At 30.9% G+C, this 25281-nt stretch overlaps 3 protein-coding genes across 6 annotated transcripts in view; 2 read left to right on the top strand and 1 right to left on the bottom strand.

Annotated features, from left to right (window-relative positions):
• The window catches only part of LOC141458679 (mitochondrial transcription rescue factor 1), a 5818-nt gene extending 4397 nt beyond the window's left edge, over positions 1-1421 (top strand). Inside the window, exon 4 of one of the 2 annotated variants that reach the window (XM_074136971.1) lies at positions 240-1421. In XM_074136971.1, the coding sequence (XP_073993072.1) occupies positions 240-404 (165 nt within the window). In that variant the 3' untranslated portion in view covers positions 405-1421. Of the gene's footprint in view, positions 1-207 lie in introns of both variants that reach the window. The other variant, XM_074136972.1, reaches the window with a different exon arrangement.
• LOC141458664 (WD repeat-containing protein 44) lies at positions 1180-9229 on the bottom strand. 2 transcript variants are annotated; one of them, XM_074136941.1, is made up of 13 exons: positions 9039-9229; positions 8712-8850; positions 8381-8639; positions 7658-8028; positions 7440-7583; positions 7096-7338; positions 5962-6321; positions 5259-5366; positions 4066-4197; positions 3616-3971; positions 2377-2500; positions 1847-2251; positions 1180-1760 (listed from the first exon to the last, which is right to left on the bottom strand). In XM_074136941.1, exons 1-13 carry the CDS (start codon positions 9104-9106, stop codon positions 1551-1553), a joined length of 2919 nt encoding a protein of 972 aa, XP_073993042.1. In that variant the 5' UTR covers positions 9107-9229; the 3' UTR covers positions 1180-1550. The 2 variants fall into 2 exon arrangements, with proteins under 2 accessions (XP_073993042.1, XP_073993041.1); XM_074136940.1 differs by having other exon boundaries at positions 5962-6336; positions 9039-9228.
• Positions 9222-25281, top strand: Fmr1 (synaptic functional regulator FMR1). Of its 2 annotated transcripts, none has more exons than XM_074136953.1 (11): positions 9222-9364; positions 9949-10001; positions 10092-10245; positions 10465-10628; positions 10830-11078; positions 13039-13183; positions 14256-14537; positions 14685-14797; positions 16604-16716; positions 18871-19134; positions 21950-25281. In XM_074136953.1, exons 1-11 carry the CDS (start codon positions 9314-9316, stop codon positions 22111-22113), a joined length of 1752 nt encoding a protein of 583 aa, XP_073993054.1. In that variant the 5' UTR covers positions 9222-9313; the 3' UTR covers positions 22114-25281. The 2 variants fall into 2 exon arrangements, with proteins under 2 accessions (XP_073993054.1, XP_073993055.1); XM_074136954.1 differs by having other exon boundaries at positions 9223-9364; positions 10842-11078.

Genomic DNA, 25281 nt, shown 5'->3' with positions numbered 1-25281 from the left:
TAAAACATGTGCTTAATTTTAGTGATAATTACCTTTATCAGAGCATATATTCTTTAAAAGAAATTGTAAAGGAACTGTTTATTACACAATGCATTTTCTCTAATTTTTAGTAATTATTAATTTAGGGAAAAAAGTTTTCTCTGTTTTGTGAAATTTTTTAAACCTAACTTGTTTGCATTTCAAACATTAATTAAAACTGTCCGGTAGGACAGTTGTATATTTAGTGGTATTGATTACAGTTGGAAAAAGGAGATGAAGTGGATGTGATAAAAGGAAACTTGAACGATATGCTTACTGTGTCACGATTAGTGATTCTGTCGGTAGAAGAAAGTGATAATAGTGATGCTTTAATAGTTAAAATAAAACGATATAAACATTTAACGATAGAAAATCAAGATTTGTAAATTTAATTATATATATATATATTTTTTTAGATTATAAATTTAAATATAATACTCTTTACTTTTTAATTTGGTAACATAGTTTTGCCACTCCATTGTTATAAATACAATTTACAATTTTCAGCTAAATATATATATTTTTTAAATAAAATATTACTTAAAAGACTTAACTTTTAACAAAGCAAAGTAGATACCAACAATTATTTTATTTTAATTTACACGTATAATAAAAAAATATTTATCACACCATTGTGCTTCTGTTATCAATAAATGCTCTTTTTATCCAATTAATTAGTCTCATGGAAATGTAATGGAAGTTATAAAACGATAGCGTTCTTGAGAAATAAGTCCACAAAATAAAATCAATATATAGTAAAGGAAAATTGATTTTCAAAAATTTTATTTCAAAAGTATTATTTTCTTTGGTCCCGTTATAAATAATACACACTTAAAATTGTTCCGTCTGTGCAAAAATTTGTCTGCAATATACTACTGTTTCTTTGTGATATTCTTTTTAGATAAAATACTTTTTCAGCTGGCTAATTGCAAGGTAATGTGGATGTTGATTGTAGACTTAACGTTATTAAAAACATCACGTTGAAATGAGCGTTTTAATAATATGGACAATTTGAAAATATTTTCACCTATTTTATTATGAAGTTAAGAAGTTCGGGTTTAATTTCTATCATTAATTTTTCGGGAACTTGCAGAATGCCTGTACTTTTTTTAATTCATCTTTTTTAGTCTATGCTCTATTATTCTTACTTTTCGATAGGAATTAGGGAGAAATGTTAGTCGTACTAATTTTACTCGTACTTAAAAAAAAAATCTAAAGAATGTTATTTGCTATGATATTTAAAGTATATAAATGAAATATTGCTGTCAACGAACTCGAGCCAAGTTCCATTAAAGGCAAATATTCCTTATGAGGAATCAGATTTCTTACTTTAATATTAAAGTTTTATAAAATATGTGATGAGGGTTCGTTTTTTTTATTAAATGAAAAAAAAAGGCAACGATCCTACACTAAAAATAATACCAAAATATTCCTTAGATTTACAAAAAATATTTTTCCATGGGCTGCTAAAGCAACACTCTCCAACACACCACCATGAGTTCTAAAAACTGGAAAGTATAATTTAAAAAAAATTAAGCCATAGCTGACGCTGGCAAAGAAGAGTGTTTAGGTTTCATTTTATTCAGGAATACTTTAATGGCACCATTGAAATCAGCGCTGACCAATACGTAACCGGAAGTTGTATGACTTTGCGGTGTGACACCCTCGAGTTCTTCTATTTGTCGCATTATTATATCCGGATTTGGTGAAAATACTGCACAAGTCACAACTGCATTATGAACCTTTTAAATAGAAATAATTTTTTTTAAAAAAAGACAGCACTCAAGGAATATCTATTAAAACAATTCTTCTTTTCTAGTTAGCTTACCTTGATGCCTTCCCAATAATCATTTCTATCTCTTCTAACAGAGGAAAATTTTGAATAATCATGATTCGATTTCCATATATAAATACATTGGTTTTCTGATCCAGATATTATAAATTTACCATCATGGGAGAAGGATGCCTTAATTTGTGATGAAAAATTTGCATAACCTTTGTATTTACAGGATAAATTCAAATCGCGCAGATCATATAGACGAATTCTAGAATCATTTGATGTAACTAAAATTTTTTCTTGTCCAGGCATTGGTTCTATGCCAGAGATTTTTCTACCAGTAGAATTTTTACCACGTGTCGATCTAACATGTATCTGAGTGTGATACTTAAGTTGATCGGTTGTATAAAAAATGCAACGACCATCATATGAACCTACAACTGCAAACTTGCCATTCTGTATTAACAAAGTAATTGTACATTAGAATATTAAAAAACATACTTATCTAAAATAATTCTTCACAACCTTCAACTTAGTTAAATTGGCTGTACTTTTTCTTAAATTAAAAACAAAAATAATACCTCACAAAAATTCGCTGCTGTAATTAATTTTGCTGGACCACCAACCTCATTCCACACGGCAACTTTTTTATCTGGAATATTCCAAAGCCTCAGTTTACCATCCAATGAGCCACTCAAAAAATACCTAAATTAAAAAGTAAAATTATTCAAGATTTGAGACATAATCAACAAAATTGTTAGTTAAAGAAGAAAGATTATTTTTCGATCTTTATCGCATAATTTGGCTTTTATAATTACGAGTATTACATGAAATGGTGAGGTAAAAGTAAAGAAGAGGATTCTCCTAACTTCTCATTAAGTTATTCGCTATTAGAACTGCGAACAGTAAGAAATATGTTAGTGAGCACTGCAAGGGTAATTAAAACCAAGGCAACAGCTTACATCATTTTCACAGCTTTATTACTTCTATAGCAAAATATTTGATTCTCTTGAAGTTCAAGAGGCTGTAACAGTAGCAAAAACTCGAAACATGGTGTTCTCAACCTCTACAACATGGTAATCTTTTTACAAGTTAATTACAGGGCCAAAGAGCGGAAGAGGCAACCTAGTCAGGTAAAATGGTTAGGGCAGCAGGACCGAAATTTAAATATTTTATTACTACGGGTGTTTAACCTGATATATACGGTCTCAGGCTAACTTGGTGATTGATCAATAAAATCTTTTGGACTACTCAAAGAGCTAATTTTTTTTATTATTAGCCAAAACTTAGCATACACGTATTGACTGAACAAAGTTCGGGTGTATTACACGACCATCAGGGCTTAAGTAATTGTCACCCCAGATTTCAATTCAAACAGAGCATCATTTTTTTCCCGTTAAATCACAGACCTGGTTGGCTTGTTCTAATCTACATTTTTTATTTTTACTTAAATAAATACACTTTGATATTAATCATTTGTTTGACTGGACGAAAATCATTCTGATTTTAAAAAGTTACAGACATCAAGCGGCTTGCTGTGGTGGTATAACTTGATGTGGAGAGCTTCTGGTGATATTGAGAATATGCCGGATACTCTTAAGAGGTGGTTTATTGTTGAGAGAACACATGTGAGTTACAGGAAGGTTTCTAAAATCTGAAAAATACGCTTTTATAGAGGTGCAGGGAGCAGACTTGCATCTAATAGAAAACGACTTGTAGCTTAATTTTTTAGGCTATCAACATTTTTTTTGATCATATTAAGAAAAAAAAAAGAATTTTTTTACATACTGAAATTATTATATTATAATTATTAACATTACCTATCATCTCTTGGATGGAACACAATGGCAGTAACAAAATCTATATGTTGAAAACAGCACAAACATTCCTTTCTAGAAATGTGCCACAATCTAACAGTTTTATCCATTGATGATGAGAGTATAAAATAATTCTTGGACCAAGATACATCTAATAAATCTGATGTATGGCCGGAGTATGTGCAAAATGGTTTTGGCATAAATGGTGCTCGATGGTCGGCTAGTTCAGTACCACCGACACTGCTGGCAGAACTTCCGCCACAGCTTTCATCAACCGCCGCCGTGGATACTTGCGATACAATTGATTCTTGCGAAGGAGTAGGTGATACCTTCTCTGCATTATATTTTGTTCTCATATCCTTGAAATTAAACCAAAAAGTGTTACGTATAAATTATTAAAAACGCAATGTTTAAAGCAATTGTAAAATAGAAAAGAAAAAGGAAATAAAATACCTGAAAGTAAGGATATGCATTCCTTACAACCCAAACTCTGAGAACTCGATCCTGCCCAGCGGTTGCTAATAATCTTCCACAAGATGAAAACTTCATGCACCAAACAGGACCTGTGTGTTCACCACTCAAGTCCTAATAAATAATCCAAAAAGAAAAATTAAGTCACGCATCAAGTGATTCTAATACTTTTAAAAGTTGACGAGATTAGATCACGTTATACGAATGTTAAAAGAAACTTCATAGTAAATTAATTGGGACCATAGGTCGTTACGAACAATGAAACTTTCTTTTACAGATGGATGGAAGGGTCAATGAACAAAAACTTAAAATTATGGGTTTTTAAATGAAATACTAATTTATTTGCAAACAAAATATGACCAGCAACATTTTTCCATGTAGGACTAAAATAATAAATACTGAAAATACAATAATAATTGAAGATACTAATACCGTATGGATTTTTAAAGTTCTAGACGAAGTGGACTTGTCTGGGAGAGATAGATGATGAATAGGTGAGAAAAAATGGGAAGGGACTTAGAGGAAGTTATCGATTAGTTTGGTCACTTATGTGTGGAAATCTGATTATAGTTCCCTGAATTTGCGAGCTTCTGGAAACGGAGGACATTTCGTGCAGGACGAAGAAATTTACTTTGGAGTGCCATAACTTTTTTCAGAATGTTACCAGCTGTTAACCAAACTGGGCAGACGCAACTAAGAATTGTCTAGTAGAAAAGTACGGTGCAGGACAGTGCAAGTGAGTGCTCTGTATTAATAAGTGGGTACAGCTGTTCCCATAGGGTGTACGCATGTTGTTCATTACTGATATGAATATAGTGGTTGCCTGTTTTTAAATTATGAACAGATATTTTAGACTAGTGAAAGAGTGGTCGGTGGCCAAAAAGTGCTTGGTTGGCGCTAAAGTTTCCTGAATAGGAATGTTTTATAATTCCGCTCCCATTGATAACAAATATTAAAAATCACACACGCACTTCACTGAACAAGTCAACTCTTTCAAGTCTTTAATAAGCTTAATCTGTTATAAAATTCTCTGCTTGAAATTTAATTTTGCGTCCATCAACGAGGAGATGTGCTTTTATTACTTTAAAGGAATGATACATACATATTCAAACAGCTACAGTTAATTGATGAGTAATTATGTATGGTTTTAGAAGATGTATGAATAAAAACGATACCTGTACATGTTGTACGCATTCAAATTCATATGGTCCTTTGTGACTATTAGATACTTTCAATTTTATATATTGTTCCCCAGTAGTCGTAGAGGCAGAATCATCGACAAACTATAAAAAATAGTACATGTTAAGAAAACTAAATCTGCAATGAAATAATTAAATATTCTTTCTAAATTCAAATTTACACTCCACTTATCTTAAGAGTTTTACAAATATTAGTGTATTTAATATGTTAAGTACGCAACGTACATAAATTCTAATACATAGAGTCTAAAAGTGTAGAGGGTCGAAGCCCGTGTAGCTTGCCCAACGATAATTTGAGTTAACTGAAGATATGAATTTTGACATTGGGTTCGCTAAATCCAAGTAATTGCATACATCAACACTCTCTGCAGGCATTAAATTTATGGGATTGTGTGAGTATTGGGATAGTTAGTGTAAGTTTGTTTAGCCTGAGATATCCACAGGGTTGTCAAGATACTTTAAGCCTACTCCACCTACAGAGAGGGGACAGATGGATTTACTAAGTGATTCCAGTCTTTGAAGAAATGATCAGGCGCCAATATTAAATAGTTATCAGATATTTTAATAATAGCAGTACTGTGGATTCTTCTTAAGAAATTATTACTGAACAGAATTAATATTTTATTTTTAATAAAGGGCTAATAAATATATTTTCAATATGAATTAAAGATCATAATACCTCTCCAGCATCTTCTTTATGTTGTCTGCCAATAGTTTTTGCTTTGATCATTGTTTTTTTCACCGTTGATCCAAGAAACTTTTTAATCTGTGCGGTTCTTCTCCTTACAGGTCCTCCCACTTCCGTCGAACCACTACCACTGCCTCCACCCATTCTTCCACCACTGACTGATTTTTTACTATCTAACGAATCATCATCATCATCGTCATCATCGTCTCCTTTGTCCAAAGATGTTTGGCTCACATATTCAGAGGTTAGGCGCATTATATGCAACGATAATGGATTTATACACTGTGGTAATTTGTCTTCCGCAATGCTCAGTGGTACACGTTCGCCAGTATCCAGGTTCAGCACAGTTACCTGCTCCAAGATTTCCTATCAAAGGACAAAGGGGCCGTGCACGACAAACCCCAATCTACTCAGAGGACTTTAAGAACAGGGAATTATACTAATATAAAAACTAAAAGAAAAAAAGAAAAAAGTGGATCGCAATTCACAGCCGAAAATAAAATGGAAAACTGATTTAAATAATAAATTAATCCAAATAAATAAATAAAACAATAAAGGCATTTTGAGGAATAATTACTAGCCAAGCATAGCAGAATATTGTGAATAAATATATCCCATAATTTGCTGAAACTTAAAAATAGTTAATTGAAAATGCATTGTACTCTGTTTTTGAAATATAGCTAAGAAAGTTATCCGAACAGTTCCAAGCATTAACTTGGAATATAAAAGGAAGTTAAAAAATAAAGCACAGCCCTTTTGTTCAAACATATTTGTAGAACTAGATAACTACAGTTTTAACTAATGTTTAAAATGGTTAAGAAAAATATTAGAAGGCCATAGAAAAATAACTGGTCGCATGATTGCTCTTTTTATTTTTGTTATATACATTTTAGTGATATATATTCATTTCTGAAATATAAATGGTTTTGAGCCCAATGCAGAAATCAGAGAAGATTGCTCACTAACAATTAATATAATTTTTTACTTAATAGAAGCACTCCAAAGACGGTAGGATTTTTATTCCTTTAATATTTTAAAATATTTGGGCTAAATTAAATTGTAATAATACATATAGTTTTCACATAACTGTTGTGGCCCTTAAAAATAAATAAATGTTATACATACCAAGTCACTGAGAGGTTTGCCAGAATCAGTTCTAGTTCTAACGAACATATTGAGCTGATTTGGAAGAAGTTCTTGTTCATCACCAGCAGATTTTCTCCGGCCTCGTTTATTAGTGCTGTTGCAACCGTTATTACCCGGTATTGCATTACCTGTTCTTGATGCACACGCAGTGTTCCCTCCAAGAGGATAAGTACTACTATTTCTACCTACTCGCAAACTTCGAGATTTGTTTTCGCCATTCTCCTATTATTTAAATAAAAGTGAGAGTTAGGATAAAACTGTTTTGAATACTCCAATGGAATTAAAATGTTAGACAAAGTAACAAGAAAGTATTAGTGAAGGACCTGTGGTTTGACTACGTATTGTCCTTTCGTAGCTGCTTTAATATCTAACGAATGTTCAAATTCTCTTGTTATTGATTCAATTGTGCTTGCTGGGCTGGGTAAAGTTGATCTTTTAATAATATTTGATTCTTCAGCTTCTAATTTCTGTAAGTTTTATTTACATTTAAGTTTGGAATTTCACAGTCACGAAATAGTCAAGTTGTAAAACAAAAACCTACCTTAAATTTTGGGGAATCAACAGGAGTTATGGAAAGTGTGTTAGGAGGAGGTGGAGGAATAGGTTTATTTTTCTTCCTTCTCCTAGGAGGAGCTACTGGTGGCGCTCCTTCAGCTGTCGTAGAAATATTTCCAGATTTATTCCCTGCTCTTGTGATATGCATTTGCCCGTTATTAGATGACGGTTGACTTCCCGCTTTGGTACTTGCAATTACATCTGGTTCTTGTAATTTACCTTCTTCACTATTTACAGCCCCAATTTCAATCGGTTTTGATTCTTTAGGTTCAGATGGACTACGAAGCGTACCAGTAGAGCTTCCTCCACCAAGACTGCTGGTTACTGAAGGTTCTCGGGCACTAGTCTGAGCTCCACCTACAAAAGATACAAAAATGAAAAATTCCTTTAAGTAATCCCATCATTACAGGATTGTTTTTTATTTCTCCAAATGAATTTAAACGAGTGATTTACTTATAAGTATATGCTCATTTCCGAAAATGAAACATAATTTCAACCATTTCTGCCCAACTGCTATCTATTCTTTGATTTATTTTGGAAGTTGAAAGGTTATAATGTAAAAAAAAAAACAAATATCTATACAATTGCCATCATGCTATCGATGAGTTATCTTCTTAAGAATTAAAAAAAACATTGTTAGACTATATTCTATATAAAATAATGTACCTTATGACCTTCTTGAGAATTCAAAAATTTTTCATTAATTCACCTTGATCTTGACTGTTGCTCAAGATTCGTCCAATTCTTCCCAATGATGTAAGACTATGCATACTCATAGCATCATGTTCAATTATTCTAAAAGGATGGCAAGAACGAGTATCTGAGGAAGGGAACACTCCATCTAAAGAAGAAGTCTGACTACTCGTTGGAGACGTGCCTACGGTGTTCAAGACCTCTTCATCCTCAGTTTGCATTCGCTGCCTTAGCTCCCGTAACTTGTGCCTATTACTATGACTTTTCTCAAATCCCTAAAAGAAAAATTAACTTCATAAACTAAAGTAACGGGGAAATATCGAATGTAACTACACTGCAATACTAACGGTAAAATCTGTTCCAGTTTGTAAAGCCAAGGAGCTAGGAACTCGAGGTGCTAAATCCAAACGTTTTTCATCTTGTTTTAACGATGATTGAAAATCTGATTCGCTTTTTGATGGTGTCAAGCTTATAACTTTCGATTTCCTATACAAAATTACAAATTTAACTATCCATTTGTTATTTTATCATATTAATGTATGACAGCTTTAGTAATTTGTCAACAGCATAAAAGTCACTGCAGTTTTTAAGGAATTAGTAATTTGACAATTTATTTCTTGTTTAAATTCTTCCAAAAGTGATCATTCAAAAGGTTAGTCAAAATTGATTAGTACCTCGTAAGTTTATTAGGGGTATTATCTTCAGCATCGAAATACTCGTCAGAATCACTACTTACAGACATTTTACGACAAAACTTAAAATTTCAACATTTAAAACTATTATATGTACAAAAATATTAAATAAAAGAAGATAAGTTATTTCACAGCCTCCTACATCTTATTCACATGTGTTCTGCCAATGGGATAAAAGGATATACAACCTAGAGTCTTTCTATTGGTTGTAGTAAGGTGTACCAAGGGCCCGTTGATATTTTCATAGCAATAGCAAGATGGATGACCTAGAAGTGGAAGTATGCGGCGAGAATGGTGCATATTATAAGGTACGTACCTTAAAAAGTACTAGTCTACATTCTGAAAGAAATTTGCTCACAAATTCTTTTTTTATCAGTATTTTCTGTACGACAATAATGGCCTTTAAGGATACATTTCACTGCCAATTAACTTGAAATGAAACAACCAACATGGTTAGGACGCCATGTCTCTTGACAGGGCGTGATTTTTCCATGTGCACAAAACATCTAGATTCTAATTCAACATTTTCTTGATAACTCTAAATTTATCTTTTATATGGGATACTTAATATCCTTGGTCCATATTTAAGTGCTTCCTTTTTACGTCAGTGCAAGTCAAGTTGAATAGAGAATATAACCAATTCCACAATTCGAACAATTTAAAAGAATTAATTTATTGTTTTTTTGATAGAAATTTAGTTCAAAGTAGTATTTACTAATTTGAGAAAGTCGTTGGCTATTCTAGCTTCGATAAAATATTTATTCTGGGGTTGCCGTGAGTTAGTTTTCTTTGTATCTATTTTTAAAAATGATCTTGAAACACATTAAAACTTGTGATGAACCATCTTTAATTTTTTACTCACGTCTCGCTAAATTAAATTCTTTAATTTCAGGCATATGTTACCGATGTATTTGAAAAAGAAGTTTCTGTAGCTTTTGAAAATGAGTGAGTGTTTTTGTTTCATTTTTAAGTGTTTTAATTATATGAATTGTGTTTATATATTTTAGAATTATGCTAATTTTATTCTCATTTTAGGTGGCAAGCGGAATCCAGGTTTACCTTTAATCTTGTACGGCTTCCTCCACCCAAAGATGCCCCTAAAACTGATTTCAAAGAAAATGAAGAGGTAGAGGTATTATCTCGGTCGAATGACCACGAGTCATGTGGTTGGTGGCGAGCTGTGATCAAGGTATTTTCCGTTTATAATTTGGGAATTTTAAAACGTGAATTATGAGTACACTGTAGGTACGAAAACTTAAAGAGTGCGGCATTCTCGAAAAGATTTAATTTCGTTGGATTATCTAAATTTCAATGTTGGTAAGATCGGAAGTTTTACGGCTTCGTGTACTTTAAGCAAAACGTTGCTTTTTTATGCTCTTAAGGCTGATACCCCAAATTTTTGTTGCAGATGATGAAAGGAGATTTTTTAGTTTTAGAATACCTGGGTTGGGAAACAACGTATACAGAAATAGTACCATCGGACAGGTTAAGGCACAAAAACAGCAATCCCCCTATTACAAATAAAACTTTTACCAAGTTTGAAATAGAGGTACCAGAAGATCTCAGAGAATAGTAAGGGAATTTTTAATTTGTTAGTATTGCTGTGTGAGCTTTTGTTTTGATTTTTAATCACTTTGTGTTTACTTTTTTGTTTCTTTATTTTTTAAATGAAATTGTGTTAGTGATTGCGGTGAAATTTTAGTGCTACTATTTTCTTTTTCTTTTTTTCGATTCCATGATAAAGCTAAACTAGTGATGAATTTCCGTGTTTTGTGTTTTAAATAGTGCGAAAAAGGAAAATGTGCACAAAGACTTCCAGAAGGCGATTAATGCTTCAATATGCAGGTACATCCCAGAAAGTGGAGTTCTTAGCTTCATTTCTAGGTGTGAAAATTCCCAAAAAAGGGCGGGTATGCTCCAAGAAATGCATTTTAGAAATTTACATCAGAAACTCCTGCTTCTCAGAAGAACAGAGGAAGCCCAGAAGCAATTGGAGTCCACAAAAATCCAAAACACGGGGGGGTAAGTTAATTTTGTTTTTAGATTTTCAAGTGTTAAAAATTAAGTTAATTTTTCACTTTGTCATGAAATTTGATTATACAATATGATGCAATGATTATTGAAATACTGCGTAAGGATTTTATTTTAACAATCCGCTCGCAGTGTTTGTTATTCTAATATCTCTAAAGCTTCTTTACATGCCTGGTATCAAATAAATATATTGAACTAATTTTGAAAGTTGAAAATGCATTAAACATAATAAAATAAGCAGTACGAGGCTATTTATGAATTGTTAGTACAAAAAAATGATTACTTTGATACAACCACATATCATTAACTTCTCACTTCCTTATACCGAATTTGCCAGAAACGATCCTTGAATGATTAAATTCTTTAATTCGATATTTTTTGTAGCCAATAGAAAATTGAATCGCCAATTCAAGCAGGGCTTAATGTCCAGCTAACTACAAATTAGGTTGGGGGCGAGAGGTAGAAGCTTAAACTTAATTATTGAAATATCTGTAGGTAGTATTTGGTCGTCGGAATGGTAACGACTTAAAAAAATTATTGCTGTCTGCCGTGTTATTAGAATAAACGTACACACATATCTGGCATTTTTTTTAAATGTTTTTAATTTGCCGTCATTTAGTCTTTGCCTGTCGTCTTTAGAGGATATAAAATATTATATATGTATAGTATAATATCTAATATATAATAATTTATGTGCACGTTAGTTCACAGTTACGAATTTAAACCATTTTTCCAACTGATAAAAAGTAGCTAATCGAATAAGGGTCTCATCTATGTTATTATTATTTATAAACTGTTATACCGAATCCACCTCCCTTGAGTATTTATTATATAAATATATAATTTATATACATAAATACAGTTTTGTTTTCTGATACGGCTTACATCATTGGATGGAAAGTAGAGAATGAGAATTATTGTGATTGTGTAAGCTCTGAATTATAAAATTTTGACAATCTTGTAATAATTGGAAAATTTTTGAGGAGCAGTCAATAAATATTGAAACAAATTTCTTATTTTTCACTACCAACGTTTTGGTAAATATTTTACCTTCTTCAGAATATTGTAAAATTTGTGAAGTTTAATGTTGAGCTACATATTCATAAATGTTGTTATTATGATTTTCATCCATCTTCAAGAGACTGGTGCATTAATTTTGTGTAGAATAATGTCTAATTATATGTTTATATAACCATGATGTGGTATTGCAAGTCACAGAAACTTTTAGTTTAATTCTCTACTTGATGCATCATAGAGCGAAAACCCAAAACCGAACAGAATGAAGAAAAACTAGCATACCATGACGGATATAATCTTTGGCATCCTGCATTGCACGAATTGAACAAGTCTAGTGTGAACACTCAGGCGACTTTATCTTTCTACATTTTACTAGTACTACCAGATACATTTCCTTTAGATTCGACTACAATAGCGAACCTATTTCTCCTTACTGCAGCACGTGAAACCAAAAATGTTATTTTAATAAAATGACGCTTTAGAGGGATATCTATCTTGAAGGTACTTCTCCGAAGAACTGTCAAATATAAATACAAGAAAAAATATATAAAAGTTAAAGATTTACATGTAAATTTGTAAATACGAATTCTTCTGGAGGAAGTAAATGGAAATATAAAGTTTCTTTCTCCCATGATTTTTCGATTTGGAGATGTTAACCCACATATTTTCTAAAATCCATTTTTTTATTTAACTCTGGGGTCCTCGAAAGTTATTTCAGATGAAACTTAACTTTGAAAATGGCATGGTCCCATTACCTCCTTTCTTTAGTAAAGGAAAGTAAAAAAATATTTCAGAGGACAAAACTTACGAAAATCTTTAAAAAATTAATTAATTTCGTTGTAGATGACATTCTACAATAAAAAATATCCTTAAAACTCTCTAGCTTGAGACATTGTCGTTAGGCAGTTTAATATTTTTTTTCTGTTTCATTCAGGTTTTCTGATGAATTTTCTGTGAAAGAAGACCTTATGGGACTGGCAATAGGTGCACATGGAGTAAATATCCAAAATGCTCGTAAATTAGATGGTATAACTAACATAGAACTTGAAGAAGGTTGCACCTTTAAAATTTATGGTGAAGTTAGTAATTTTTATTCTATAATTACTGAATTCAACTTATGAATGATAATCTGTACTTTCCAACGAGTCTTTCTCTATTTATCATTAGATGGCGCTAGTTCTATTTGTTGGTTTATTTTTTTAACTTACAAATGTTTTAAATGTTAATCCTTCACATATCACCTTATTATCTCACTCATTTTCAAATTTTACCTTTCCTTTACTCACACCTGTTGAACCAATGCCTGAAAATCCGAAACTGGTTTGAATGAGAGAAAGGAAGCATGCTACGACAAAATAATCAAGATTGTTACCACGTTGTACCCTATTTTTTAATTGTTTAAAAATCTGATTTTAACAAGTTTTATTTTATTTGTTCTCGGCTACGAGGGCCGTAACCTTTGTTTATTTGATTTGTGGTCAATTTCAAAATGAAATTCTCATCAGCAATGTAATGTTGATATTCCTTGCAAAGTTAGTGAGTTAACAAGTTGGGTCCATTTTAATTTTAGATCAATTCTTTTGAAATAATGCAAAAAAAAAAAAAAAGGAACGAATCATTTCTCTGAAGCCATTTTTGACAACAAACCTTATTAAAGGGTATTGTTTCTACATATTTTCCTAAAAACAATGCTAGTTAGTAAAAGGTTGTTTGTAGAGTCAGAACCGCTATTTCCAACTTTAAAAAACTGCTAACTGTGTTTAGTGTTCAAAAATATTATGACTTGAGATAATGAATCAGGTTTGATCATTAGTAGTAACTAAAACTAAACCCAAGCACCAAGTGATGGGTGTATTAAACTGTAGTAAGGATCGCACTTCAAAATTACTGACTTTCTAGCCAATTGCGCTCGTAATATTAGCTCCAGTTTTTTTAACTTTTTTTTTTTTAAAAAAAAAAGAAATATACGTTTCAATACCTTTCGAAACCCTCAGGAACACAACCCTGACTGCTCGCCCAGAGAGATAGCTGAAATTACTTCTAGTATACTGAGGATTAGCATAATTCACTTCTCTGCAACTTCCGTAACATTAATTTTTGATTTTTTAAAATGTAGATTAGATAATTCAATGCGCTTATTTGTTAATATAGTCAAGCGAGGCTGTGAAAGAGGCAAGAAGATTATTAGAATACAGTGAAGAATCTATGCAAGTTGAAAGAAGTCTTGTTGGTAAAGTTATAGGAAAAAACGGTAGAATCATTCAGGAAATAGTGGATAAATCAGGTGTTGTTAGAGTTAAAATTGAAGGAGATAATGAGCCTCAGCCGTCCGTGCCAAGGGAAGAGGGGCAGGTGCCTTTCATGTTCGTTGGAACAGTTGACAGTATCACAAATGCAAAGATACTTCTTGATTATCACCTTGCACATCTTAAGGTTTGCTTTAATTTATTGTCATGTAGAGTCTGTTCTTATTTACACTCCTTTATTTGAGAAGAAGTAAATATTGCATTAAAAAGATTGAAACAAGACACTTATATTTCTTAGTTACTTGTTTTCTAAACTACATCAAATTGGTTTTAGGAAGTAGACAAAATGAGGCAAGACAAGGAAGCAATTGAAAGTCAAGTAAGAAATATCCAAGGAGTTGGTATGGGTTCCTTAACGGGATTCCCTGTAACTAGGCGGAATGAAAGGTAATTATGATGTTGTTTATGGTTAAAATAGTTAAATTGGTCATGATTTATATCCTTAGCCAACTTCCCCAAGAATTAGTTGTACATTTCAGTTGGTAGATTTATTTAATCGAATAAAGCGAATATTTTGAACTCACTTAGCTGGACGCAGGTCTTGATAGTTTTCATACAATTGCCAAACGTTTTGGTACAGATGTGGGCTATCTGCAGTGTCTCTGTTATGATATGAAGTAGTACTAATGTGTAGAGTTTATATTCTTTTAAAGTTATAATCGTATTCTGCAATGATGGCCTGTTTTCATTGTCATCTTGTTCTAGTTTGATTTAAGTTTGCATCTTCTATAATTACTTGAGATAAAATCCTTGTCTAGTGAATGACCTAAAATATGATTCATCTGGTTTCCTTATATTTTTTTTATATTAAATTAATCCTTTATTTGTATTATTGAATTGTAAGTATGGTTATGTCTTGGTGTCAAAAAGTGGTGAGGAGTTTGTTTTTTACAATCCCTAACTTTATAAGTGGATCTAAAGCAAATTTTGGAGGATATGCTTGAATTTATTTCGTAGCAAAAGCCGGTGTACGTGAATAGATGTAACTTAAATTTGGCTGACTTTCTAACCTAGTACAAACTGTCATTATTAACTTCATCTTCTTTTGTTACATCTTTCCTCATCAGAAAAGATCTACAAAAAATACTCAAAATAATTAAGTGAAACTAGCCTAACGTATTTTTAACGGGCTTAACTTTCTTTGCGTCATTCTCTTAGGACTTATACTATTCTCTTAGCTTACTGGAGTTCTCTCCTTGCATTAAAAAAAGGATTGTTGCAAAAAAATTTAAAAGTAAAAATAATGTAATAAATTAGTATTGTACGGAACGAGCTTAATATAATATTTATTTTTTATACTTACTGTTTGGGTTAAAGGGGGAAATTATAAAACTAATAATAGTATATTCATCCAACAACACAGTAACCTAAAAATTTTGTATTATAAACAAATTAAACACTTTTAAATATTTAACTTAATCTTAAGGGCATATACATAGAGCACAGAATATAACACAAGTATAGATAGATAGATTTAAGAAGCGCGCAACAGCTTCTCCCTCTGCCCCACTCTTCCAATGGTACCAACCGAGTCTTGCTAAATACTAAATAATATTTTATTTCTTTAACACTTACTAGTAAGAGAATGGAAGAGTCCATAATAAATAACAACCCCTAAATTTGGAAATAAATTCATTCAGTCTCTTTTTGATCTGCTTGTTTTCCTTTTGTTGTTTATTCTTTTTTCCAAATCTGCACAACATTGCTGTTGGGCCAAGCAGTCGTTGTCGTTTAGATTATCATATTATTATATGATAGTAATTAATTATTATTAAGCTAGTGGAGGACTGCCTTTGATTTGGTTTATATTGTTGTAAAGACAAAACCAAAGGGTTATTGTGTGTGTTATATGTTTTAATAGATTCTTGTTTCCATTAGCATTTTGCTTGCTGGATTGTTGCGCTGAATGAAACTTTCTTGTTCAGCTTAGTTTGGTGGTGTATCTTGGGTTGTTACGTGGTGCGTTTCTTTGAAATTTCGGGTATGGGACCTTTTTTTATGGAGACTGATCAAGACTTATATTCTGCAATAACTTTTGACAATTAATCAAATTATATAAGCCAAACATCCAACAGAGTTCAAAATATAAAAAGGTAAGGGAAAAGAAACGGTCGTCAAGTACACAAATCAAATAATATAAGTGTTATGCTAATTTAAAATGGATATTAACAAAAAAGAAATTTGTAATTCCAGAGGGTATAATTCAGAAATAGAGGTCGGAAGCGGAAGGGGAAGAGGGGGCCCACCGAGAGGTAGAGGTGGTCGGGGAAGAGGTGGACCGGGCAGACATGATTCAAGATATTCAGGTAACTAGATATCATTTTTTGAACTTAGAGGCTTTTTATTTTTTTAAGGAAAAATTTATAATTGATATGTTTAATTTATTCGCTTAAAAAAGTTCTAAACTATTCTTATGTTATTTGAATTGAGTATTAATAAGATTAGTGACCTCAGATATTTACGTTATCATATTTGAAAAGTGAAAGAAAACTTTAATTTTAAATAAAATACTAATATTCGATATAGATGGAAGTTGACTGACTGACAGACTTGAAGTGCAACTTTAATGAAATCTACTTTCGGTTCGTTTTTTTGTTTCTCTTTGGAAAATTATCAACGTGTTCCTTCTAACTAAATCTATAGAAATAGATAAAACCAAGAGATAAGTTAAGTTATTCATTGAAATTTAGATAATGGCATGCTTTAATGCCAAACAATTGTAAAAGGACATTAATTATTAGAATTCTTTGTTGATTTTTCTCACAAAGAGAAATTATTTAATTCGAACTTCTGACTAAAGAGAAGGTCTTTTTTTTTCATTTATCAATTTGAAGTTGACAATTTGATAACGTTCTAGTTGAATTGATTGGTTAAAACCTTAAGTGCTATTCTTCGCTTCCATTATGGGGTTAACATTCCATTTCTGTAAAAGCTGAAGTCAATTTATCATCTTTCCTGCAAACAGAAATCAACACTGTTTCAAAATTTTTGAAGTTGACTAGTTTGCTATTGCAGAAATTGTTTTAAATGTTTGTTCTATGAATTCTAAAATTACTAGATTTAACCTTCCCTAACGGAGCTGATTCTGGTGCTGTTTTATTATTATAACTATCAGTATAAAGGCAAGCCAGTGACATGTGTTCTCTTTTTGCTGTCAAATGTTTCTAATAAGTCCGTACATATATTCTTTCAAAGCTTATTCTTAATTCACGTGTACTAGTGTTATATCTCAAACAATTTCTTAATTACTATGAGCTAACTCCTATTTTACCAGAAAACCATACAACTTCATTTTTACTAGCCAGAAATTTGAGTTAGTGAAACTCTGCGGTACTCGACAACATTATTAGAGCTGGAGTTAAGGTTCATTTTCTTAGTCAAAATCTATGCACTATTTACACTTACGATCTACCCACATAATATACAATAATATTATACTTATAACTTCATAGACGAAACCCTATCTACTTATAAAAAAAGAAATAAGATGCTTTGAAATTTGTTTCTTTTACAAATAATGTTGCTTATATATTTGTTCCTTCTACCGCCTCATACTAAGGTTGGTAGTAATCATTAAGGTAGTTAATAAAAAGTGTCTAAGGACTTGAATATAAGTAGTGTTACTAATTGGGCTGTACAATTTGGGAGTTGAATAGATTTAAAGATATTAAGTTTTGAAATAGAAATAGTGGACAAATCATCTATAAGTATAAGTAACAAAGAAAAAATGTTGATTGGGAATTTACCTATTACTCTGTATGAATAAAAGTAGTTGTATCACATGGTTATAAATTAATATTTTGAATATTGAATCTGACTATAGCTTATTATGCTACTTACTTTATATCAGTGGGTCTTAACCGGTGTTCCGCGGAACACCAACTTAAGAAAGATACGAAAACAAAAAATCGTTCCTTTTTTTTAAATTTGAATTTTCTACTACCAAAGCTGGCGTATCTTTTTAAGTCATCGTCTTTTACAGCATTTTTCCAGTGGAAGTGAATTAGTGATGGGCAAAATCGTTCATTTTCTCTTTAATTTTAATTAATACATATATCTTTTTTGAAAATTATATTCGATTTTTTATTCATTAATTTTAAGTTCTTGCTAAATACCGAATTTCAAATTTTTTAATGTTAGCGAGAAAAATATATACATAATTGTGTTCCGCGTCTTTGAAAAGGTTAAGAACCACTGCTTTATATAGTATCACCGTAGATTCTAATGAAAGGAATCTCTTTGGTACTCAACTTTGAGTTAGTAGTATGGTTTCTGCCGTTCTAAAGGGGAAATATAAATCTATTGAAGCTATTCCGCCACAGATCCTCCCCACACCCTTTACTTCCTATCGATCTAAGGAAATTAATTTTTTTTATAGACTACAGAAAACTATTAATTAAGTATTAATCAAGTTGTGTTACTCACTGTTTTTTTTGCACTTAAAACTAAATACTGTTTAGGCACTTCGCGACACCAAACACCAGACACAGATGAGAGAGTGAAGGATGGTACAGGAGGTGGCGGCGGTGGGCGAGGGTATGGTGGAGGCGGAGGTGGACGAGGAAATTATGTGACAAGAAGGGAACGTGTTAGTGAGAGGGGTGACAGAGATAGGGCCCCAGCGTCCCAGCAAGTACCAAGGGCTAGCAATCCGAGGACACACGGCCCAAGGCATGAGTCACATGAAGACTCGCACCAGGATAACTTTGAAACTGGAGACACAGGTATATATGCTCAAAACACTGTTTGTAAATATAAAGGCGAAGGATTCTAATTTAAATGAATTATAAAGCTATGAGATAAAGGTGCATGAAAATTATCAAATTTACATTTGTTCGAGAACGAGAAGAGTAACAAAATCAAATTACTTATTGGGAAAAGATTTTTTGTCAACATTTATTTATTACCCTTAAATAAGTCATATCTTAAAAAACGCTCATAAAATGTTTATTTTTTATATTAAAACTGTCCGATAGGACAGTTGTATAAGGGTTGATCGTCAAAAACTGCACGAAAAAGCGTAACGTTGAAAAACACCCAACTTTGACAATTTTTTTCTCTTTTTCTATCAAAGATAAAATTCTCAAATTTCCTTTAAAATATGGGGCAAGTCCTCCCTTATAACTGTAATTTTTTTGTCAAAACCCAGATTTAATATATTACGAGAAAAAAGTTGCTGAAAATGAGCAAAAACGGCATTTTCAAAAATTGGTCTTGTTCTTGTTGTGGTTACCTTTTTGTAAACAACGTAGAGCCTAAACGCGTGAGCCGATTTTCGTGAATGAGGTGTCATTCGATTCGGAATTTTGTATAGATATGCCATTTGGGGGTCTCGACGCTGTACATCGAATGGGGAGGAGTTAGCCCCCCTCCAAAATTATGAATTACTCAGTAAATCTCAGCTTGATTTAGATAAAATTTGGCAGGATGAAAGGGTTAGGGCTCCCCTACATAACATTCTGCGTTCTGCTCTTACACGTATTAAGGGGAAGTTGGTAATCGTTTCAAATTATCGACGCGTGAACCGATTTTCATGAATGTAGTATCGTTTAATTTGAAATTTTATGTAGACATATGTTGTCGATCTCGACGCTGAACACAGTTAAAAACGGAAAAGACAAGTATGTATGCCCCCAAAACTATTAATTAATACTATTTGCTGTGTAAATCTTAGCCCGATTTTGATAAAGTTTGGCAGGAAGAAGTGATTAGAGCTTCTCAACGTGACCTTAATGTTCCATACTGCTCTTACGCTCCTAAGGGAAGTACTTTAATTGTTCAAATTATCGACGCTCCAACCGATATTCATGTATGTGTTGTTATTATATTCGATAGTACCTTTTGTCGTTTAATCAACCCTTATACTTAACTTTTTGAACTGTAAGTTTTTGTTAAGGAGTTTATTTCATACGAGTATAGAGGATGGTCCATTTAAAACGCACTAATCGCTAATAACGTTTTAGGAAAGCGGAATTTCGAAAAAACCCTTGAAGTAAACTATGTTGTTTTTTTTAGTCTAGTTTACAAATTTTCCACCCCCGATGCTGTACCTTCAATTTTGGCGGAGTTACGGCCAAAAAACTGATCGGAATTTTATAAGGACCTCTGGTTTTGACAATGATTATGAAAGCTACATAAAAAATTGTGAAAAATGACGTTGACCCGGTTTCGATATCCCTAATATTTGTCGAGATATTTAAGATACAAGTTACGATTTTACCTTATTTGTGATCGGATTTCAGTATTAATTTTCCACCAGAAATACACGTTTTGGGAGGTCCTCTGACTGCAAAAAAAGGCTATTTGTGACTAAAAAAAATAAAAAAATAAAATAAATAAATTAACAAAAAATAAAATAAATAAATAAACAAAAAATAAAATAAATAAATAAACAAAAAATAAAATAAATAATAATAATTGAAGATTTTAAAAAATGTAGTGTAATGTAATGGTTGTGGGTGAATCAGGATAAATTTGTTTTATCAACAAATATAAGCAATCATCACGTCATTTTAATGTACCTCATATGCAAGACTTCTTGACCTATGATTACGGTAAGAATATCTTGCCATGGTGTTGGTCTAGAGATCAAAAGCGTGGCTTTGTAAGTGGGAGATTCCCAGTTCTAATCCTGCGTATGCAGTCATTCTTATTACTTAAAAAAATAATATTATATTATAAAAAATAAAATATACATTGCCGAACAAAAGTCTGCATACCCCCTGAAAATCTGTCTTTTATCTCGGTCGGAAAGGATATCTCGCGCTGCTTCTTTGAATAATGTTTGCAATGCTACGATATGAAAATCCTTGATTATTTAATTTAACTATTAATCTGCGTTCTGACACAGGAATTTCTTTTCTTTGGTGAACCATTTTAAATAATAATAAATTCTTAACTAACTCAGATCCGCCTATATTCACGTTTCATCTAAAACTAATAAATTTGTAAATATTAAGATTTACCCTAACTAGTAGGTATTATTATATTATTGAATTTATCAATTCTGTACGTGGACTTTTGTTCAGGCATGAACTTCGATCTTTTTATTTATATGCAATGGGAAATGGCAGAGGTCTTTTCATCTCCCATATATATATTTAGTAACAATAGTTACAAATGTTAAAATCACATTTTTTACTCTAATAATTCTTTATTTTGAAAATTCCCGAAATATTGTGGTGTATGTAGACTTTTGTTCGGCACTGTATAAATATGAAAGCCATTTATTCAATATTTTAAACAATACATTTAAATAGCCTACTTTGTTTTCAGATTATTTCATTCTAACTTTCGCTTATTTAACTGTTCATTTAATTTGTTTTAATTGCTTGCTGTTCTTTTTCTTATTATTTTGCATTCTTTTGTTAAATTGAATTTTACAATTCGAACTCTTAATCCTCCAAAAGGAGGGACTTTACTCTGTAAATGGTGTTTATTAAAGCTTTATTATTATTAATTTAAATATTTAAATCAGCTAACGCTGTGGTATATTTTTGTGTACATGTATGTTATATTACATATGTAATACTTTTACAGGGCCAGTAAACAACACGCAAGTTGTAAGCGCTCCAGTGGAAAACAGTGCAAACAAAGAAGCAACAATGAATAACAATGATGGCCCAAAAGGCCAAAGAAGAACAAATAGGCAGAGGAGAACGGAAAAGTCAAAAGAGCAACTGCTCAATGGGATGTCAGCTTAGCTGTCGCTACCGGCTGCCAATTCCATTACTGCTGTTGCCTGCCTCAGACGCCACGATTACACACACCAACATTGCCCGTCTAGTCACCTTCCGAGCACCCTGTAGCCAAAAATATATATATATATATATATAATTACATCGACATTAATTTTGACATTGACAAAAAGAAAAAAGAAAAAATATATATATATTATATAAATATATATAAGATATTGAAACTAACAACACATAACAAATTTTACACACAAAAAAACATGAAAAAAATAAAATTTACCGACTATTTCCACTTCTCCTTCGTCCATTACTTCTTTATTTTTTGGGGGGCCTAACTTGCTATTTGTCTCACCGAGGCTACAGGTAGAGTGTTCTGAGGGCTAGGCCCAAAAAAGAAACAAAAAAAAAAAGTTTTCTTTCACTGTCTCTTAGATTTCTGTGCTAATATATGAATAATCCTTTACACTCAATTGATTATTTTTTTTTTTTTACGTCATACTTATCTCTAAAATTATTAAGAATTTATTAGTAACTTCCCTGAATTCATTATTACAAAAATAAAGTAAAAATTGAAAAAAAAAAAAAAAAAAAAAAAAAAAAAGGAATTCAATAAAAATGATAAACCAACACATTCCCATTTGTGAATATGCACCCAATTTGGTTGTTGCTTGAAGGAGATCTGTTGGTTTATTTTATTTTTTCTCTTTTTAAAAATGTTTTCAGATACTTGTCTCTTTGGTTTTTGGACGAAATTAGAAAAAAAAAAAGAGTTTAGTTTTCGAGTTTTTTCTTGATTCAATTTATTTGTTTTCTACTTGTTACAAGGCTTAATTTATTAAAAACAAACGTTTTCTTCCTATTTCTCTCTGATTAATACTAGCATTTAAGTATGCCCTGCACAAATGTGACTCTTTTTTTTTTGGTTGCTATTTTTGGGATTTATTAAAATAACTATTTAATTGTATTTTCCAGTGTCCTATTCGGATGGGCTTTTTTTTTTTCATTTTTTTCTTTTTTTTATTTGCATATTACCGAGTTAATTTTTTGCCATCGCCAAACTATTGATCCCCGGGATTTAAAATAAAAAATGAAAAACCAAACAACATCGGTTAAAAATTAACTTGGATAAAACCAGAAATAGCGTTTGCATTAACCTCATAATATGCTTCTATATTTATATTTGTTAATGTATAAATCCTACTCTTAAAAGTAAATGAAAAGGTTATTTAAACATAAATTAAAATAAAAAAAAGGCAGAAATATAACATCATCTGTTTTCAAAAAATATAGAGCAATGTGTGTGTTTTGTATTTTAATATAAATAAATTCATACACATTTAATAAATAATAATTTTTTTTTTTATATAAATTAACATGCAATAATGCTATGTTAAAAACATGAGCCACATTAATGAAGACAAATTAAAACAGAAAATTACAATTAATGTATTGTGTGGCGATTTTCATGTAATAAAAATTGTCATCTTAATTTAAACATTAAAAAAAAAAAATCGCAAAAATATATATTTCAATTATAATTAAACAAATACATTTATATAGTATTCTCAAATAATTTAAACATCGTTGACATGATGTCTTTTTAAATTAAATAAACATTTAAAATAGTCATATACATATTTTTTAATTAAAAATATATAATGTATTAAAAATATGTATATTTAGTTTTGTGCAAGTTGCTTTATTCCCAAATAATAGAAGTACGGTTTTAAAAATATTTGTTAGTCGTAAAAGTAAAAAATAAAATTTGATAGATATTCAAATGACCCCAAAGCTCTTTTCATTTCACAAAAACTATTATATTAGAAGAAAAAATTAACATCAAAAAAGTAATTCGTAAATTAAGTAACAATCAGAAAAGCATGATTTTTAACTAAGTCCCTTCCGATAAGGTTTTCTGTTTTGCTATTTAGTTTTTTTTTTTTTAATTGTTTTATATCTTTATATAAATATGTATATTAAACAAAATTGCGTAACTTTTGTTTTTATATAAATTGTAATTGTAAATTGTTGTGTGAATTGAATCTTTTTTTTTTTGTCACAAGAAAGCTAAAAATTAAGGAAGCATTTTTGGTCTTTAAAATAAAACAAGTTTTTTAGAATTTCTTAATAAACAAGTCACTTTTTTTTTTACTAAGATAAAACTAATAATATTTTTCGTTTATTTATTTTATTTTATTATTATTTTTTTAAATAATACTGTTTACTTTGTTAAATTTGCCTCAATTTGTCGACTCTGTAAAAAAAATGTTTTTGGAGGAATAAATAGGGCAACAAAAAGGGAATAAATATTAAAAATCGTGTTGCCCTCTTTAAAATGTGTTTGCTTTTTTACATTTTGTAACATGCAATTTATTGCCTGGAATATTGTAATAAATATTGCTTTAATTAAATAGTATGTTTGTTCCAGTAGATATGCAGTAAAAGTGCTAATAATGAAAACCAATACAAACCGATTCATTTAGATTCTGTGTATTTTTTAAAAGCATGTTATGAAATGGAAGCAAAAAAAAAAAACTAATTTGTGTGAATTGGAGTAAAGTAAAAATTGAAGTAAAAAAGAAAAATTACTTCAAAAAATTTACTTAACCTTAAGGATATATAAACTAAACATGTAACTTTCATATGATGTTATATCAAATTATCTCTGAAATGTACATTAATATTTGTATGAAGATTAAGGTTCAGATCTATAAAAAATTATGAATGTTTTTTTATAAAAAATTAATTTTTGTTTATGGTGAATTTTGCGTAATGATCTGAACTTGAATTTTGACGAAATGAAAAAGAAATACATAAAAACCCTACCGAAGCCTGCGAGTACACTAATTTCGACTAATGAAAAAATAACGGATATCAGAAGTGGATTATTTATTTATTATTACTTTTTTTTTTTTGACATACTTGGCCAAATATGTTCATATTACGTTCTATGAACAATTTGTGCTTATTTGTAAAATAATTAAAAACAAACAAAAAACCTTAAAGAGACAAAATTCTTGTCTGGCCACTAAGTCGTGTGGTCAAAACACTTTTGATACTCTTCCCCACCCGAAACCCGATTATATATATAAGAATTTTTTGTATTGTTAGATCCCTGTAATTGTATTTAAAAAAAAAAAGTGATTGAAAAAAATTGTAAATTATTTAATGTGA

This window comes from Rhodnius prolixus, unplaced genomic scaffold (assembly GCF_049639745.1).
Source record: "Rhodnius prolixus isolate KJV_2025 unplaced genomic scaffold, Rpr scaffold_5, whole genome shotgun sequence".
Lineage (NCBI taxonomy): Eukaryota > Metazoa > Arthropoda > Insecta > Hemiptera > Reduviidae > Rhodnius > Rhodnius prolixus.
This window is presented reverse-complemented; position numbering and strand designations above follow the sequence as displayed.

Bases quoted from the DNA above. Each gene is read 5' to 3' on its own strand.
- Fmr1 (XM_074136953.1), top strand. From the start codon at position 9,314: ATGGATGACCTAGAAGTGGAAGTATGCGGCGAGAATGGTGCATATTAT. The intron at 10,002-10,091 runs GTGAGTGTTTTT...TTCTCATTTTAG, and splicing joins TCTGTAGCTTTTGAAAATGA to GTGGCAAGCGGAATCCAGGT. The intron at 10,246-10,464 runs GTATTTTCCGTT...TTTTTGTTGCAG, and splicing joins GGTGGCGAGCTGTGATCAAG to ATGATGAAAGGAGATTTTTT.
- LOC141458664 (XM_074136940.1), bottom strand. From the start codon at position 9,106: ATGTCTGTAAGTAGTGATTCTGACGAGTATTTCGATGCTGAAGATAAT. The intron at 4,198-5,258 runs GTATCGTTTTTA...ATTATTTATTAG, and splicing joins AATGCGTACAACATGTACAG to GACTTGAGTGGTGAACACAC. The intron at 2,252-2,376 runs GTATTATTTTTG...TTGTTAATACAG, and splicing joins CAGCAGCGAATTTTTGTGAG to AATGGCAAGTTTGCAGTTGT.